This window comes from Carettochelys insculpta, chromosome 22 (genome assembly GCF_033958435.1).
Source record: "Carettochelys insculpta isolate YL-2023 chromosome 22, ASM3395843v1, whole genome shotgun sequence".
NCBI classification, from domain to species: domain Eukaryota; kingdom Metazoa; phylum Chordata; order Testudines; family Carettochelyidae; genus Carettochelys; species Carettochelys insculpta.
The window spans coordinates 4,995,553-5,010,844 of record NC_134158.1 but is presented as its reverse complement, the minus strand read 5'-3'; the positions used below and the strand labels follow the sequence as shown (position 1 = coordinate 5,010,844).

Genomic DNA, 15,292 nt, shown 5'->3' with positions numbered 1-15,292 from the left:
AAGCCTCCAGGGCAGAATTGTTACCACTGTTGCCTTCCAATTCAGCAAACCAGAGTCAGTTCCAGGAAGGGAAACGCCCAGCACTTGCTGAAGGTGGGGCACAGTGTGAGCTCAGGAAAGTGAAACTCACCCTGTTCCCAGCCCAGAGGGAGCCATGGCTGCAGGGAGCCCCCTGGAAAGTCTGCAGGAAGAAGCCACATGTCCCATCTGTCTGGAGTTCTTTAAGGACCCAGTGATTACAGAGTGTGGGCACAACTTCTGCCGAGCCTGCATCAGCCAGTGCTGGGAGGGACCCGACCCAGCCACCTCCTGCCCTCAGTGCAGAAAACCTGTGCAACAGAGACACCTCCGGCCCAACAGGCAGCTGGCCAACATGGCAGAACTCGTCAAACGGCTGAGTTTGCAGGCAGCGAAGGGAGCAGGCGGGGACGGGGTGTGTGGGGAGCACCAGGAGGCTCTGAAACTGTTCTGTGAAGAGGATCAAACCCTCATCTGTCTGATCTGCAGAGAGTCCCGGGCTCACCGCGCTCACACTGTGGTTCCCATCCAGGAGGCTGCCCAGGAGTACAAGGTACAGAGCTGCTGTCCAGGCTGATGGATAATAACTTTGCGTTTTACTGACAAGTCAATGGCACCATTCCGGTGTGTGCAGCCTGCAGGGCCTGAAAGTTGCTGTACAAATTAGTGATGCTCCAGCCTGGCAAAAAGGCAACAAAGGAAGTTTTTAAGTTTGTCTTTGTGAGGGACACCCCTCCCCCCTGTGCTGTATGGAAAATGGGCTGTGACTGTAAATCTGTATAGCTTAGAGATGCTTTGAACAAAAGATGTTTTGTAACTGATTACATTTAATGTTCTGACCTGCTGAGTGTGTAATTGTTGTGTGTAGTTGGAAATATGCCCTGTGTGCTTGTTCAGAGTTAGAGGTGCTAATAACAGCCATTGCTGGGGATTCTGGGGTTAGTTTTCCTCATGACTGAACAATTAACCTGAGGGCTTGTAAATGGCTTTTTGTTCTGTAAGTCTGGGAGGTGGCTGCTTGAAAGACATGTAACTCTGCCACCTGGTACAGGCGTCCATTTTGGGGGGATTTGCTTAACGAATGCCTGTGGGGGAGGAGTGGGGAGAGAGGGAGCCTATTCAAGCAACAGGCGTTTTTCAGTCCAATATTTGGGCCAGCTTCACTTTTTGCTTCTAGCCTGCCTTCAAAGTAGCCTGACATCCCCTGAGGCGACATCTGCTCTAACTGGGAATGTCGACGGCTGCTACGCAACTTTAGTTACACCAATTGCATACCGAAAATCAATTCTGCAGCCGTCGACTTTGGTCCCTGTCCTCACTGCCAAATGTCGATGGGTGCGCTCCTCCGGTCGGCAGTCCTTCATCCGTGCGGCTTGCAAGGAGCTCCGGGGGCAGCCTAGGCCCCAGAACGAGCCGTTTCACGCAGGTGCAAAACAACGCCCCAGAAGGTCGTCCGTTCCGTGACCCGTGTAGACCTGCCCTAAGGCTGTGTCCACATTGCAGGGTTTTCAGCAGTAACTTATCTCAGTGTTCTAACAGCTAAATAAGTTATTTCTGAGACGAGCGCTCACACTGCCAGAGCATTTCAATATGGAGCATTCACACTAGAGAGCCCAGTTTTGAAATACGAGCTAGGATGGGATGTCTCCCAAGAGGCCAATTAAGTCTTAATTTCCTCTCCTTCGTACACACTGAGTCAGTTTCAAATTGGAAAGGGGGAGGAGGTCAGTGGAAGTTGTTTGTTTTGGGGGAGTTACTGTTTTGAGTTAAATGCCCTGTTAGACCAGACTAGCAAGGTTTGCAGTGTGGGCACAAGGGTTTGTGGGATCTGCCCCCCACCTATAAAGGAGCTTTTCTAGGAAAACAAAACCAAACCAAAACCAGTGTAGACAAGTCCTAAGAAATACAGAGAATGTTACTGGAGACCCAGGCTGGGATGAGATTCTTTTTGACGTAAAGATTTTACCTGCTATAAAGGCAGCTGTGACGCTATGAGGCCCATCTCACCAGCACTGAGCAGTGAAGAGGAGCACCGTTGGGAGGGAAAGACGCGCTGCTGAAGGCCCCAGGCCCAGCAGGGAGAGGAGGTTTCCCACTGGGAGGCTGAACTCCTGTGCAGCTCCACAAGGGGTTAAATTCAGATGCTGCAGCCGGCACTAGAGGAGGTCGCTGGGCTGAACGCTGTGTGGGCCTCAAGGTGCCCTCAGCCCACCCACAACAGGGCTCAGATGGAGCAGCTGATTCACCCCCATGTGACTCCAGTGCCCTGGAATGTGCTGCACCACTCAGCAATTCGCAAGTACCCACAAAGCTTGGGCATAACCCAGATCTCTCGCAAATTACTAAAAAGCCCTAACGTGGATTTGTAACACGTCTGGCTGTGACCAGCCCTGGGGCTGCATTAATAATGTGTCCTCTCCTGGGCAGTCCGGATGTCACCAAGCAAATAAAACTAAAAGTTAACTTGAATTATCTTGGTGGAGAGAAATACCCAACGCTCAACCCAAAGTAAAACCTCCCAAATCCTTTTTATTTCCACAGGAAAAAATCCAGGACCATTTGAAGACTCTGAGAGAAGAGAGAGAAAAGCTGCTGGGACTGAAAGCGACTGGAGAGGGGAAAAGCCGGGAGTGCCTGGTAGGTGCCGATTGTTATGAACCACCAGGGCTGGCAGAGGGAGGTCTGTTTGGAGGCAGACTCCTGTGCGGCCTTGGTGAAGGAGGGATAGTGAGTCTCTCTGTGATCGGGGATTGCTGGGTTAGAGCCGTGTGAAGACAAGCCCTGAGCTTCCATTGCAGGGGATGAGTTAGTATCTATCCCTTGTGGCTTTCCCACAAATCCTCCCCAAGGGACCTCACTGTCCCCAAGAAGCGCTGCCTGCTGTGTCTGTTCACTTCCTTCTTTTTCCTCCACTTGCATCTCTGTCAGTGCGGTGCTGAGCCCGGCCTCCTGCTGCTCGGAGTCTGAACTCCCAGAGGCCATGAATGACAGAGGCTGTGTCTACACGTGCCCCAGACTTCGAAATGGCCATGCAAATGGCCATTTCGAAGTTTACTAATGAAGCGCTGAAATGCATATTCAGCGCTTCATTAGCATGCGGGCGGCAGCGGCGCTTCGAAATTGACGAGCCTTGCCGCTGCGCGGCACGTCCAGACGGGGCTCCTTTTCGAAAGGGCCCCGCCTACTTCGAAGTCCCCTTATTCCCATGAGTTCATGGGAATAAGGGGACTTCGAAGAAGGTGGCGTCCTTTCGAAAAGGAGCCCTGTCGGGACGCGCCGCACGGCGGCAAGGCTCGTCAATTTCGAAGCGCCGCTGCCGCCCGCATGCTAATGAAGCGCTGAATATGCATTTCAGCGCTTCATTAGTAAACTTCGAAATGGCCATTTGCATGGCCATTTCGAAGTCTGGGGCACGTGTAGACACAGCCAGAATGTGCTAACTGGCAACCTTGGCAACCTCCCTTTCAGAGATAACAGGGGACAAAGGGGGAAATTGAGAGAGAATCCTTTGTGCACAGAATAGAGTCAAACGTGAGATATCAGGTTTTTCAAAGGCGTTCTCCCTCCTGCGCACTCAGCTCCCCATGACAGGGCCCAGGCTCCACCCGTGTCCCTGACCAGCCCTTCCCCTGTCTTCCTACAGAGACAGACACAAAGGGAGAGGCAGAAAATCGTGTGGGAATTCCAGCAGCTGCGGCAGTTCCTGGAGGAACAAGAGCAACCCCTGCTGGCCCGGCTGGAGAAGCTGGAGGAGGAGATTGTGAGGAGCCAGAATGACAATGTCAGTGAACTCTCTGTGCAGATTTCCCGTCTGAGTGAGCTGATGGGTGAGCTGGAGGGGAAGTGTCAGAAGCCAGCGAGTGAATTCCTGCAGGTGAGACTGAGGGAGACACAGAGACTCTGTGTGAGCCCCAGGGCTGGAGATCCCAGAGAAAAAATTAAGTTGGTGCTTTGCACCCACCAGCCACAGCTCCTCCACTTCTCCCTGTACGTCCTGCCTGCCACAGTCAGCTGGGGGGAGGAAAGGATCAGGTCCAGGGTGTGCTGGAGGGAGGGGATGGGCACAGGTGGGGAAGGGGAAGTGTGGGGGCAGGAAGAGGTGGGGCAAAGAGTGGCGTTGCCGGAGGGGGTGGAGTGGGAGTGGGGTTCTGCATCCCCTGGGAGAAGTGGAAGCTGGTGCCTATGGCTACAAACATCCCAGCTCCCCTCACAGGGAAGGGAGGTTCCTGAATCATAAGCTCTGGGGTCCAGCAGTCCAAGGTCTCGAGTTACAGACATAGAGATATTAGAGATGGCAAAGCCCCATTAGCTCAGGGAATCCAAGGCCCTGGGGCCAGGGCAGGGCCCCTCTTCCCTCGATTTGCAAACTCCCTTCCCTGGGATCCCCTGTGCGTGTTGTGTGGGACTGAGATTCTTTTCTCTTCTTCCCCTGTAGGACGTCAGAAGCACCTTGAGCAGGTACGTGGCTCTCAGTCCCCCTCACACCTCTCAGTGTTGGGAAATATCTTGGAGGTGGTGTTACCACTGAATCTCCCCAGGGCTCTATGGTGAGATGTTAGGGGAAGGTCCCATCTAAGCTACAAATTTCCCTGATCACCTCCAGCCTGAGGGTCTCACCCTTGCACAGACTTTCCAATTATCCCCTCAATGGCAAAGTCTGACCTCAAGTATTTCCAAGAGGTGTCACCTCCCTGGGGGACCGGCTGCCCCAGGACTATGAGGCTGGAACATCGGCTTGTCACTGCTGGGCACTGGGTGAATTGGTGTCTGAGTCTAGTTCCTAGTGGGCAGATTTGTACAGCACTTCCACTGGCAGCATCCTGTCCCTCAGAGCCTGGAGGCCAAGGCGTGAATGGGCCATGGAGACGCAATTCCCCTTTTGTCCCCAGAGCTGGTCTCTCCAGGCCGTAGTTCTAGAATCTGAATGGGGCCTGCGAGGGGAATGTTGCAGGGCCCTGGGCTGTGCTGCACCTGCTCTCAGGCTGGGAGAGGCCGAGGGATTCTAACTCCCAGCCCCTCAGAGCAGAGACTCACTGGCAAGAACTGAAGAACCGAGTCACTAAATTCTGATGTTGTTTCTGTCCAGGTGTGAGAAGGGGAAGTTCCAGCCGCCAGAGGAGATTTCCCCTGAACTGGAAGGACAAGTCAGTTGTTTCTCCATGAAAACTGTTGCTCTCTCCGAGACTCTGAGCAAGTTCAAAGGTACGTAGAAGAGATCTCGGAGGGCAAAGTGAGTTAAGCATCTGGAACTATGGAATGCCAAAGTCTTTGGTCAACTGGTTCACAATGAGGTTCGGCTTCTATTTAATTGTGGGGTGAGAATGGTACAAACTTGAGATCCACCACTCATGTTAATTAATTAAAAAACTTATTTGTTCCAAAAGCATGCTGTGCAGTTCCAGTTACCATCAGACACAGAGTGGCAGCCATGTTAGTCTGTATTCTAGCAATACTAAAAAGCAGTCTAGTCGCACTTTAAAGACTAACAAAATAATGTATTAGGTGATGAGCTTCTGTGCGACAGACCTACTTCTTCAGATCAGAGCCTTATGAGCACAGACTCAGTATATAAAGCACAGAGGTCCAAAAATTGTTATCAGCGTTGACAAATCAGAAAAATTGTTATCAAGGTTGGCAAATCAGAAGAGCGGAGGGACGGCGGAGGGTGTGATGTGGGGAAGTTAAGAGTTAAATAAAGCATCAAAGTATGTAAAAGAGTCCTTATAATGGGTCAGGTAATTGCTGTCCCTCTTCAGAACATGGGTTAATGTGTCGAATTTCAATATGAATGTTAGTTCTGAGCATCCCCCCTGTAGACACTTGTTAAAGTCCCTTTTCAATAGAACACAAACTTTCAGGTCTTAAACAGTATGGCCCACTCCATTAAAGTGCTGGCTGACAGGTTCGTGTATTTGGAATTGTTTGATGTCTGTTCTATGTCCATTCATTCTTTGTGGAAGAGTGTTTGCAGTCTGTCCTATATACAGGGTGTGTGGGCATTGTTGGCATAATGGCATATATGATGTTGAGGACCAGGAGAATGTGCCCGTGATTCTGTAATTAACGTGGTTTGGTCCAGTGATGGTATCTTTGTCCAGAATAGCTATGTGGACAAAGTTGGCAACAGGGCTTGTTGCAAGGAAAAGTTCCAGGATTAGTATTATTGTGGTTTAGCCTGTGGTTGCTGGTGAGAATCCTCATAAGGTTGGGAGGTTGGCTATAGGAAAGAACAGGCCTGTCACCTAGAGCCTTCTGGAGTGTGGCAGCATGATTTAGGATAGGTTGTAGGGCTTTAATGATGCGTTGCAGTGGTTTGAGTTGGGGGCTGCAGGCGATGACCAGTGATGTTCTGTTATTGGCTTTTTTGGGCCTGTCTTGGGGTAGTTGGCTTCTGGGTATTCGTCTGGCCCTGTTGATTTGTTTTTAAACTTCTCCTGGTGGGTAATTCAGGTCTATGAATGTTTGGCAGATTTTGGAGTTTTCGGTCTCTGTCAGTAGGATCAGAGCAGATGTGATTGTATCTCAGGGCTTGACTGTAAATGATGGATTGTGTTGTGTTACCATTAGAGTGAGAAATGACAGAAACATGGAAAGAAATACTACCCATTTACCTCCTCCTGCGGTATAGGCAGGTTGTGCTGCATTTCCCCTGAGATGCTCTAACTATCCCTTACACTATCTACAATATTACGCACATCCTGTTTATATATTGACTAGCAGATTAATCCATCATTGCTTAGGTTCTTAAGTCAGTTGGGGCTGGTTTGAAAATGAAGGAAAAAGATTCACGCTTTATTGAAATGATTGTATTTTTCAAAATTACAGTGTTGTTTTGATTGTTAATTTTTATTATGGACTTTTTTGAAGTAAGGATTGTTAACATATTTCCATTAAATTTTTTAGTACAGAGGGGAACTTCATGATGTGTATATTTATTTTTTGTCACTATAAACTCTTTCCATTCAGTTTTAACAAAAAAGGGCACCAGTTAATGTGGTTTCCAGTAACATTTTCTTTTAGTTTTCAAACCTTAAGCATTGATTTAGTTGTGCCAAAACAGAACATTCCTCCAAACTTCTGGAAGGTTTATTGAGAAACAAACTGATTCCACCTTCGTCCTAATTTTTTCTGGATCATCTTGTTTCAGTTTCTTTGAATATTCACTCGGTTATGCTAATTTTGAGGACTGTCCTTGATTAGTTGATCCTGTTTGGTTTTGTAAGAAGAAATCCCATTCCAGGCACAACTCATTTTCCTGACACAACCAAACCCTTATACTGCTTTAAGTTCTGATAAGAGAAATCCATAGACCAGATTTGGAGGTCCTACCTCTTCCCATTTTGGAGGAGTTCTTGACTGAACAGACAAAGAGACAAGCTTTCTAAAAAATGTAATAGAATTGTAGAACCATAGAACTGGAAGGGACCTCAAAAGGTCATCACGTCCAGTTCCCTGCCCTCTTGGCTGGACAAAGATGTGGGGAAGCACCACTCTGGATCGATTTCATAGCAAAAGCTAATTTGAAAAACTGGTAGAGCAATAGAATCACAGAGCTCAAGACCAGAAGGGAGCACTGAATGCTTTTGTCTAACATCCCGAAGAGGATGTTGAGTTCTCTGTCTTCATAGTTTTATTGATGAGAAAGAGAAATGAAGCATAAGAAAAGGGAAATGCCTAACACACACATGCATCTATAGGCGAGTTGGATTGATCGCTTTCCCAGATGATGAGGCCAACAAGTCTTGGCCACGTGTGCTACGTTCAGATGAGTGAACTGTAAGTACGCCCCAGTCAGGTTGAAAACACACACACACACCCCTACATATCCTCCTTTCCTACAATCAGTGCTGTGACTTGTGGAGATATGGTTTCATCCTTGTCTATGATGACGGCGTCCTGGGTTTGACTCACACTATGGACAGCAGTTTATGCACATCTAATGAGCTCCAATAAGAATGAAACCGGTCACATGGTTTCATTGGGAACTAACATGCATCTATATTGCATATAACATTCATTTCTCTTCAATTTCAGACAAACTAAATGAAGAAATAAGTAAGTGTCATTCTTCTGAAAAGTTTTTGAAAGCAAATTAGATCCTCATGTGGGGGTTTGTTTAACTGCGGGAACTGTTTGCATTAAATTCCTCTTGTTCCAAGAAAATCCCTTTTCTGTTTGTTTGTGGACGTGCTTTTTTCTTACTAACATTGTACTTGGAGGTGGGGGTTGTTTTAATGTAACTTTGTAAAATGTGGGGAACGACTACACCAGATGAGTTTCCCACACAAAGCTAATCTGAAAATCTGATGGTCAATTCAGTAATAGAGATACAGAGCGTGAGACCAGAAGGGATGACAAGAACCTTAAGTCAAGTGATCCCCAAACAGTAGGACCCACCCTCCGAGGGGTACGCTGAGGAATGTTTGGGAGGCCCAGGCCAGCCCACATTGGGGTGGGGAGGAAGCACCACCCACTCCCACTCCGCCTCCAGCCCAGCTCAGATCCCAGTCACAGCTCCAGTCTGCCCCCAGAGCAGCTCCCTCCCCAGTTGTAGCTCTGCTCCTCCCTCGGCTCCGCTTTCAGCCCAAGCTCTTCTGTGGAGCCAGTTGTTTAGTAGTGGGGGGAAGGGCACAGACTGGTTCCATTACTGGAAAGGGGAGGGTGGAGGTTGGACAGGAAAACCCTAAACACAACCTGTCCAGTCTGAGCTCCTTCAGGGGGGAGTGTGTGGAAATAATTCCTCAGTCGGAACTGCTGTGGTGAGGATAAAGGGAAATAAAAACATTACAAGTGGGAAACCCCTAACGTGTGTGTGTCTCTTTCATCTTTAGGCAAACTGCATATGGGAATCGGTAAGTGTCATTCTCCTTCCACTGACAAGAAATGTTTGTACCAAATCAGATCCTCCTGCGGGAGCTTCTTTCATTTTTCTGGAAGTTTTCCATTTTCAGTGTCACTTTTACAGTTCTGTTGCGATAAGAGACATTGTCTGTTCATTTACCTGCTTTGCGTTTTGGAGGGGTTTGTGCAATTTGTTAAAATGGGGGAAACGCTCAATGGGTATGGCAGGTGGAGGGCGGTTGTTTGATCACCCTGTGCTGAAGTGACTTATCACCTCTCTGTTCTTTCCTCCATCTTCTCCCCTCTGAAGAAAGTCATGAGCTCTGCAGTGGCCCCACCCTGACAGGTGAGCAGGGACTGTGTCTGTGGGTGACCCCTGCTGCAAACTCAAGCAGAGGGACAGAGCCTGGATCAGAGGCAGGGGCTCTCCTGGGGCCATTACACACCCCTGGGGAGCGCCTGTGAGCAGAGCTGGGAGCTTCTTTCTTTTTGCCTCTCTGCATCCACCATGATCCCAGCCTGCGCCTGTCTCTGGTACACAGGGCATCACTTTCCTCCCATCACTAGCATGGCCCTCTCCCTCTTTCCACCAGCCGCTGTTCTACACTCCCCCTCCCTCTGCAATGGGTAATTAGCTACTGGGAGAACAGGTGCAGAGCGCAGAGCCCCTGGCTGGTTGTGGGGCCCAGGAAAAATGGGCTTCTATGTCCCTGGGCCAGCTCTGCCTGCTGCCCACCCACCACTCTTGCCAGAGAGCGGGGTCAGGGCTTGGGGTCTTGCTGAGCTTGTCCTGCTCCACCCACCCAGCACTCCAGCCAGGGAGCGCAGTCAGGGTGAGGGAGTTGCCCAGTCTTCAGCTGGAGCACTGGGTAGGTGTAGAGGGACCTGCCCTGTGCCCTGACCCCATTCCTGTGACAGAAGCATGAGGAACTGGGGGACAGCAGGCAGAAGGGGGCGGGGCCCCCACATGTTCAGGCCCAGGGCCCCACAGAAACCTAATCCCCCTTCTCCTCCAACACTCGTAGCTTCTGTCTCATTCCACCATCAAACCCCTTCCCCGGTGTTAACCCCTCCCGCCCTGCCCCAGGCTAATGGACTCTTCTGCTGCTGAGCTGTGATATTCGGGGCAGGTTCTATCCTGGTAGCATGTGGCCTGTTATTCCCTGAGCTGTGACATTTCCCAGCAGGCCGGGTGCAGTGGGGAGGCCCCAGAGCAAAGTCCAGCCCAGGGGCAGCTGGGCACAGGGTGTGGGGTGTGGAGCTCTGCCAGTGGTCACTGAGTTGGACCATCTGCCGGGGTTCCCAGAGTCTCTGGTCCCTCCCCAGGGAGAGGTGGGGGGCAGGAGGGGAAAGATCCTGAGCCCCAGGCCTGGCCCAGCCGATCCTTTCAACCTGTCCCTGACCCAGCCCTGCCTGTGAGTGACTCTCCCCAGCCCTGGGCTGAGATCTCAGAGCTGTTGGTCACAGCCTGGGGGAAGGAGATTCCCTGACTCACCCTCCAGCTGGGCCCGATTCTGTCACTGGCCATCAAACCCTCCCCCAGGGCTGAGCTCTGCCCCTCACGCTCTGATTCTCTCCCCTGCAGCCAATGTGACTCTGGATCCGGACACGGCTTATCCCCACCTCGTCCTGTCTGAGGGTGGGAAAAGTGTGAGATGGGAACGTACACGACAGCGACTGCCCGACAACCCGGAGAGATTCGACACTGAGCCCTGTGTGCTGGGCTGTGAGGGGTTCATCTCAGGGAGACATTGCTGGGAGGTGGAGGTGGGGGGTGGGCGACGCTGGGCTGTGGGGGTGGCCAGAGAGTCTGTGAGCAGGAAGGGAGAGATCAGCCTCAGCCCTGAGGGGGGGATCTGGGCCGTGTGGCAGTGGGATGATCGGTTCTGGGCTCTCACCTCCCCTGTGACCCCCCTGCCCCTGAGCCGGGCCCCCCGCAGGATCCGGGTGTGTCTGGACTGTGACTGGGGGCAGGTGACATTTATCGATGCTGGTGCCGAGGCCCCGATCTTCACTTTCTCGTCGGGCTCCGCCCCTGGGGGGAGAATCCGGCCCTGGCTGGGGGTGTGGCCAGGATCCCAGCTCCGACTGTGTCCCTGAAACCAGCCTCTCTAGCCTCAATATCTGTGACCTTGGAGGACTCTGACCTACCCAACCCCTGGCTCAGCTCTATGACCTCTGGATGCTCCTTTCCCTCCCTCCCTGCAGCCCTAGGGATAAGCGGGGAGGGAGATGAACCCCTGGGGCTGGCAGAGGGGCCCTGAGAGGCACATGTGGGGCTGGGAAGGGGCAGAACTAACAGAGAGGCTGCTGCGGGGGCAGGGCACAATTAATTAATGAGGATCTCTGGGGGGTGGAGTGGGGAGCTGGATGTGATTTGTACCGATCTGTGTCCTTAGATCTCACTGGGGTCTGTCAGGTACTTACAGTAAATAAATCAGGAAAGACAATTCTGATGTGTTTGGTCCTTTTTCATTTCCTGGCATCAGCTGCTGGGAGCAGAGTGGAGAGTTTGGTTCCCTGCTCAGTGGGGTCCCCCCAGCCCCAACATGGAACAGACCGGCACATCCCTGTGCTGAGGTGGGACATTACTGGAGTGTAAAATGAACATGCATAATATGATGGCAACCGCTCTTCTCTGCTTGTACCAAATCTTCTGCCAACTAGGCCAAGCGAAGTGTCTGGTGATTTGCTGAATCTCTTTATTTGGCTCAAATATTTGTATTCTTGTTAAGTACCGGAGCGGTAGTCGTGTTAGTCCGGATCTGTAACAGCAACCAGACTAACTAATAATGCAGTTGCTGTATTATTGTTGTAACCCTTCCACCGGAAGGAATTGGCAGCAACCAGGGCTGGGTTCAACACCGAGGGGTTCCTTTTCATCCATCTCACACAGAACCGGCTCAAGCCCCCAGCCAGTAGCCTGGGAAGGTCACACACCCCTGGGGGCCTCGGAGAGGCAACGCTTCCCCCCTCGCAAGCACACAGTCTGAGTGCAGAAATGGACTTTTAATAAAAGAGGCAGAAAAGTCAATTAGCATAAGCTTGGGAAATTATCACACCCAAGGTTCATAACCAGTTCTCAAGTAACTGTCCCAGCTCAGATGCATTGAGCAGTGTCCTTGGCCTCTCAGGCTCTCCAGTCCAGTACTGTGACCAGCCAATCCACACACCCAACTTTCTCCCTACCCCCACTTCAAATGCCCCACTTACAACTTGGTCCAGTCCCTGTGGGCACTGACACCTCATGCTGATGCATCCCTCAGGGAACCTGAGACAAAGCCACCTTTGCGCCAGTCCGGCGTTCTGTTTGCTCTTACCAGCCGTCCATGGGTCGTGCCTTCTGTCCATCCGCTGCTCCTGCAACTGGCCACCCGCTGGTCATGCCATCCACTGCTCCTCCTTCCAGCTGCCCGCTGGTCACACTGCCTGCCAGTCATGCCATCCATCACTCCTCCTACCAGCTGCCCACCTGTCACACCATCCCATAGCACAGTAGGTCTGGCCTGAGGTAAAACCCTGTAATTTCAGCTCTTGGGGGCCTCAGCTGCCCCCCTGTAGTTTCAGCTCTAGGTAGCCACCAAAGTGGAGTCTCATAAAGACATCAGTATCCAGCACTATCTTTTAACACACAAGAGAACTACTCAAAGCAAACTTACAGCTATACGGCCAAGGCATAAACAGGGCCAAGCCACTCAGCTGTCTTGTTCAAACCATACCCCCCAACCCCTGCACATTTGCTTTATAATGCTTCAAACGAGGGAGCTCTGTGTAATCCATGTCTTATGTAGTTATATCGACTGCCCTGTCCCCCCCAATGACTTGGAGCATTGGTGAGATTTCAGAATTCTCATACTGAGCGTTAGCATAAATTGTGATTCTACAACAATGTGTTTACAATTGACAAAATCTCATTGCTTCCTTGCTACCCATCACTCTTTGTTTGCCAGGTATCACATATGCACCCCTTTGCATTCTCATGCAAATGATCTCTGAGAGACACATTCCTCCCAGTCTTCAGCAGCATTGAGTTCCTGCTGGCACATTCCTTACAAAAATATTTCAGAGTAACGCATCCACGCTGCAGGGAAAAATAAGCAAAACTTATTCCCAAATAGTGTCTCCACACACAATAGAGCCTCTTGTAGATTAGAGTCCCTGAAAGCACGGCTTCCCGGGGCTCTAATCTGAAATACGACGTCTACACAGCAAAGTTATTTCAGAATAAATGTTCCATAATAGCTCATTTTGAAATAGGCCGTCCTCCTGTTTACACAGCCCCTAGTTTGGAATGGGCACTGTTCTTCATGGAATGAGTTTGACCAAATTTGAAATAAGCCCTTCGCTATTTCAAAATAATTTTGCAATAGTGGTTTTACTGTGTAGACACTCGCAAAGTTACTTGGGAATAGTGGCCGTTATTCTGCAATAACTTTGCTGTGTAGACACACCCCCACTGACTGCAAACCTGGCCACCATGTTAAAGGGACACTGCCAATTTGAACGACAACGGGCTGGATTCTCATTCTCACCCAGGTCCCTTTATTTACACCACTCTGGCATTGCCATCCCCAGTGCTTCAAAAGCCACGAATCAGGCCCAAAAACAACCATGAGAGATATAGAAAAATAATGCTGTGAGGATTTTTTATTATTCGTGTTCCGATTTTGAGGCATGGAGCTGGCACTACAGTCACAAAGGTATTTGAATACTATTTAGATTGCAGGTACATTATTATTTATAACACAGTCATAATAGTATAGTCATTATCTGACTGGTGCTGAAAGAGAGATGCAGAAACACTCCTCCCATTAAAAAAACCTGTCAGGTGGCACTTGTTCTCTTTTTCCAGTGGTTGTCTGTAAAAATAACAAGATTATAAAACCACAACATTTACACATATTTCTTCAGACCTAATTTGTTTTGCGTTTCTTTTTCACGGATCTGTTTTTTAAGCTTGAAGGAAGGACAGGCCTTTTTTAAACACTTGTTTTTTCTATTTTTGTACAAAAGAACGACACTAAGCATCCTTCTTTTGGCTGCCATAATGATGTTTATTCTGGGTTTGCACTTAATATTTAATTTTTATACTTAATGATACGATTGCTAAACATCCTCCTATCAGAAGGACATCAGCTGTTCATTCAGATAATTTTCTTTTGTTCTTTGTAAAATATAAGGCATCTAAAACCCCAAACTTTTTAAAATCAGCTTTGGAGAATTACAGGCAGCAATTTTTGGGTATGAATCTCCCTCTCCCCCGGCCCAGCCTGTCTGTGGTCCGTCAATATATTCCAAGCCCAAAAGTGCTCTGTGGCCAAATTAGTTCAGGAAACACTGACCTACCGGAATCGTTCCCCCCCCACCCCACTGAAATGCAGCCGCCTCTGAAGGGAAATACACCGGCTGGTCAGCAGCGCACCACACGGCTGCAGGATGTCTGAAGGGAAGGGTGGAAGATGAACCCCACACCGCCTGGCCCTGCAGGAGGCAACCTGCAGTCACCCAGGCTGGACTCTGGGCACACTCAGAGCCCCTGTTCAAGCAGCGCTGTGAGATTTTTAAGGATGCCAAACAGCCCTGGCTGTCAGTTCTCCTCAACCACTGGCACTAGCGAGGTCAGAGCGCCCCCTACTGCCAGTCTGCAGCACTGAGCTCTGATCAGCCCTGTGTGTGGACCCCACTTCCCAGGCTCTGTCTACGCTGGGAGTTAAGTCAATGGCAGATACACAGTTCTAGCTACTGCAGTTGCGGAGCTAGACTCGACCTCTCTGCAGTTGACTTACCTGGCCGGCTACACAGAGGGAAGTGGATGGAAGAAACTCTCCGTCGATCTCCCTTACTCCTCGCGATATGGAGGAGTTCAGGGGTCGACTGTCAGCTCCAGAGAGTTTGACTTCGTGCGTCTTTACCAGGTGCGCAGAATCGAACCCAGAAAATCAGCCCCGAACAGGTGACTCTTTCCCTGGTATTAGGGTGACTGTATCTCCCTATCCCAAACACAGGACAGGGAGATATGGTGGTGGGGGCGGCTCCTCCCGGCTCCACTGAGGTGTGGGGAGCTGGGAACCTGGCAGCAGCCATGGGTGAGCTCCCAGTCAGCCAGCGGGGGTGTGTGGGAATACAGGGCAATTAGCCCCTTTTAAAAGATAAGTCGAGATGCCTTTTTGGCCCCCAAAATACGGGGCTGTTCCACCCGATATGGGACGGATGGGCGCCTGACATAGTATAGACAAGGCTCCGTCACCAATCAGTGACAAATCTTCCAATCTGCTTTCCTAGTACCGACCCCCTTGTCCCACTCACCTGGCCCTCCCTCCCCTCCCCCACCCCACTGCACTTCCTCCCTCACCCCCACTCCACTACCACTCCCTCTCCTCCCCCGCTCCCCCGGCAATCCTTCCCTGCCCCGTCCTTTACCCCTCACCCCACC

At 50.5% G+C, this 15,292-nt stretch overlaps 1 protein-coding gene across 1 annotated transcript; it reads left to right on the top strand.

Moving 5' to 3' along the window:
- The first annotated feature begins 154 nt into the window (after positions 1-154).
- LOC142024889 (zinc finger protein RFP-like) lies at positions 155-11,089 on the top strand. The gene is made up of 6 exons (XM_075017207.1): positions 155-571; positions 2,560-2,655; positions 3,662-3,892; positions 4,454-4,476; positions 5,105-5,220; positions 10,445-11,089. The coding sequence occupies exons 1-6, from the start codon at positions 155-157 to the stop codon at positions 10,957-10,959; spliced, it is 1,398 nt and encodes a 465-aa protein (XP_074873308.1). The 3' UTR covers positions 10,960-11,089.
- The last annotated feature ends 4,203 nt before the right edge of the window (positions 11,090-15,292 follow it).